General features: G+C 63.6%; 1 protein-coding gene across 1 annotated transcript; it reads right to left on the minus strand.

The window, feature by feature from the left end:
- Positions 1–128: 128 nt before the first annotated feature.
- LOC131673133 (mediator of RNA polymerase II transcription subunit 15-like) lies at positions 129–2,942 on the minus strand. The gene has a single exon (XM_058950872.1). It carries the CDS (start codon positions 2,181–2,183, stop codon positions 996–998), a length of 1,188 nt encoding a protein of 395 aa, XP_058806855.1. The 5' UTR covers positions 2,184–2,942; the 3' UTR covers positions 129–995.
- Between the last annotated feature and the right edge of the window lie 606 nt (positions 2,943–3,548).

Genomic DNA, 3,548 nt, shown 5'->3' on the forward strand with positions numbered 1-3,548 from the left:
GACCTACGCTGTTGATCTCACTCCCGTGACCCAGCGTTACCAAAGCTCTCTCTCTGACACATCGCGCGATCGACCTCTTTCTCTGCCCCCCCCCTCTCTCGTGGCGTATCAACCAGACAACCAGGAATTTTAGGATAAAACGAACCGAAAGAACAGGTAAAAAAAATCGACAACGCTCGTAAAAATCCGGCAATTTCGGTTGCCAAGGAAGCGTAACCTTCGAAAACGGACCAATTACGTGTGCCGAGTCACTGACACTGTCGTGGAGAACGCCTCGCTCGCCAACTCGTGCGGGAGAGAGAGGAAATAAACGAACGAAAAAGAAGCACAAAGCGCCCCCCCCCCCTGCCGCTGATTCGTTTTCCACAGCCTTGACTTTTCCACGTTCGTCGACGAGATGATTCGTATCGAAACCGATCGCCGCGCGCTAATTAACTCGGCCGCTTTTGTTTCACAAGCCGAGATCGCGCGCGCGAGCTCTTGTCGTTGTGAAACGTATCGAAATGTGAAAGTCCCCGAACCTCGGCTATTTCGCGTACTTGGTGAACGAGAGAAAAAAAAATCAATTCGAAGAAACATTGTTGAGTTAAGGTGTAGAGGAGAGCAGGACGAGGAGGAGGAGGAAGAGGAGGAGGAGGAGGAGGAGGAGGAGGCGGCGAAGCACGGCAATTTCCACGTAAAACGCGTAAAAACTTTCGGAGGGCTGGGAGGAAGGGAGGGGTGGCCACAGCCGTACGAGGGGAACGGGACGGGAGCGAAGGGGGAGGGTAATATAACCGGGCTTAAAAATCGCTGCCCCGAAAACGCCGGCGAGGCTATAGACGACGTAGCACGAGCGGCGTTGCGCGCGCGAGGCACAATCAATAGCCGCCCCGCTGCACCTATAGCCTCGCCGCTCCAGACTCGCGCGCACATACACGCACACGCACACGCACACGCACATACACACACACATGCGCGCGCGCACGTACCAGGGCGCAGGCATGGTCATTCGTTTAAAAATTCGGAGATGAAAAATCTTCGATCGATCCTCCTGCGAAAACAACCCCGAGGAGGAAGAGAAAGAAGAGGCGGAGGAGGAGGAGAGGGAGGAGGAAGCAATCGGTCGGCGGTGGAGAAAATGTCCGCGGAGGAGTAAACAATCGATCGCCGACGAGTCGTCGTCGCGTGTTTACTACTCGCCTCGGTATTTTTACATGATTTTCACGCGAGCCGTTGCTCTCTCTCTCTCTCTTTCTTTTTTTCTCTCTCTCTCTCTCTCTCTCTCTCGCGGCAGCGAGACGACGACGGCGACGGCGACGGCGACGGCGACGACGGACACACAAAATGGACGCACGTGAAAGTAACCTTGCACGTGGACAGACGAACGGACGCACCGAGAGAGACGACAAACACAGAGAGAGCGTGCGTGTGTGCGCAGAGAGACGCATGTAGGCAGGGATCTGTGTAAGTACGTAAAAAAAGGTGGGCCGCCGTGGCGCGGCTGCTGCTGGAATACTAACGAACAAACTAACCGGCGACATGATGGGCGGCGTGGACGTCTGGGTAGTGATGGAAGCGAGATGCTGGCCCTGCTGCAGCTGCTGTTGGTGCATACTGTTCTGTTGGTCCTGCATGACCTGCGCCGGGTACCACCACTGCACAGCCCCGGGCTGCGAGGGCGCGCTGACCGGCACGCCGGTCCGGTAGTCGTAGCCCTTGGGCACCGGACTGCTCGCGGCCTGCTGGGCCTGCGCGTGCTGCTGCTGCTGCTGCTGCTGCTGTTGCTGCTGGTGCTGCTGCTGCGTGGCGCCCGTGGTCGCCGGGTTCTGGAAGCTCGAGGCCATCTTGTAGGAGAAAAGCTGCTGCTGCGTCGTGGCCGCGGCTGTGCTCCTGACGATGTCTTGGTGGTGCTGGTTGAGCTGCTGCTGGGCCTGCTGCTGGGCCTGCTGCTGCTGGTTGAGCATGTGCTGGTGCAGGTTCTGCGCGGCCTGCTGCTGCTGCTGCTGCTGCTGGGCCGCGACGGCGGCCGCCTGCTGCTGCGCCGCCGCCACGGCCTGCTGGTGCGCCTGCTGCACGGCCTGCTGTTGTTGCTCGGACATGCTGGACGGCCACCACGAGGCGTTGCCGTCGGGCGGCCGCTGCTGCTGCTGGTCCTGCTGGGGCGGCCAGCCGGCGGCCGCCACTCGGTGGTGCTCCGACATGCCGAGTCGAGAGCTGCGGGCCGAGGTCGTCGGGCACTCACGCACACACGGGACGCTCAGCGCGCGCGCACGAGACGGGAGTCAGTCTGCGCCGCAGGCTCTCCACATCCGTGCCCGCTGGACCTGGCTGCGGGGCAAACCGGTCCTCGCGACGGCGACCGACCACGAGCACACCGCACCGCGCCTCCTGCTCTGTCGCCGACGCCGCTGCTGCTGCTGCTGCTGCCGCCGCTTCTGCTGGCGTCCCTCGGGGCTCGCCTCCGCCGATGACACGCGCGCCCCTGGGCGCTCGTCCGCACTGGGCACACACACTATCCCTCGGGCAACACGCGCGCGCCTTCGCCGCTGCTCTATCTCTCTCTTCTTCTCTCTCTCTCTCACACTTCTACACAACAAAATGTCGGTGGCGGCGCTCTCGCTTTCGGAGGACGCCGCGCGCCGTGTCTCTCTCGCTCGCGCTTGTGCGCCTCTCGCTCGAAACGACGGGCGTAGCTGTGGGGCCGCCGAACGCTGGCTGGCCCGCGCTAACGTGACGCACTTGCACACTGCTCGACCGCGGCTCCGCGTACGTGGGCGAGGGTGGCAGGCTCTGGCTCACTTGCACTGCGCGCTCGCTGCTGCTGCCGCTATGCCGCCGCCGCTTGCTTCTGGTCGTCGGCTCTCGAACGCTACTTGCCGTTCTCTCTCTCTGCGTTACGCTGCCGCCGCCTGCCTAGCCGTGCGGCCTGTGCTGGCGTGCTAGTCTATGCTGGCTCGCGCGCGCTCTCTCTCTCTCTCTCTCGCTCTCTCTCTTTCTCTCCCGCTGGCTGGCTGGCCGTCCGTGTGTGCGTGCGTGCGCGCAGCCGAGCGAGCGAGAAAGAGCGCGAGGGGAGGGCCGCTGGCTCGCGCTGTCTCGCTCGCGCTCGCCGCCGAGCACGGGCGGCTTTTCCGTCCCGCTCGCTCGACGCGCCTGCGCTCGCGCGCGTTCCTTCTCCCTCTCCCGCGAGCGAGCGAGCGTGCGCGCGCGCAGGCTAACGCCACGCCGCCAAGCGTCGTTACACGCTCTGCCCGCCGCCTCGTTCTCCGTCTCTGTCGCCCATCCGGCCCCTCGGCCGGAGAGCCTTCTCCACGAGGAAAATCGCCGCGGCTTTCCGCGGAAACTCGGGAAAGCTGGCGTGGGTCGGCCGGGCCAAGGGACGGCGCGCGAGAAGCAGCGCTCGACGCCGCGCAATTTGCGACGAGCGGCGAGGCGGCGTTGCCGAGGCGCGAAGCCAGCCGGCCGTTCACAAAGGAGAAGTCGCTGGGGTCGACCAATCGGCCCGCCGGGCGAGGCTCGCCCCGATGGCGGGAGAGCGTCCGAGCCAGCAAAGAGGCAACGCCGCACGG

Source organism: Phymastichus coffea, unplaced genomic scaffold (genome assembly GCF_024137745.1).
Source record: "Phymastichus coffea isolate CEN01 unplaced genomic scaffold, Cenicafe_Pcof_1.1 PCOF00169, whole genome shotgun sequence".
NCBI lineage: Eukaryota > Metazoa > Arthropoda > Insecta > Hymenoptera > Eulophidae > Phymastichus > Phymastichus coffea.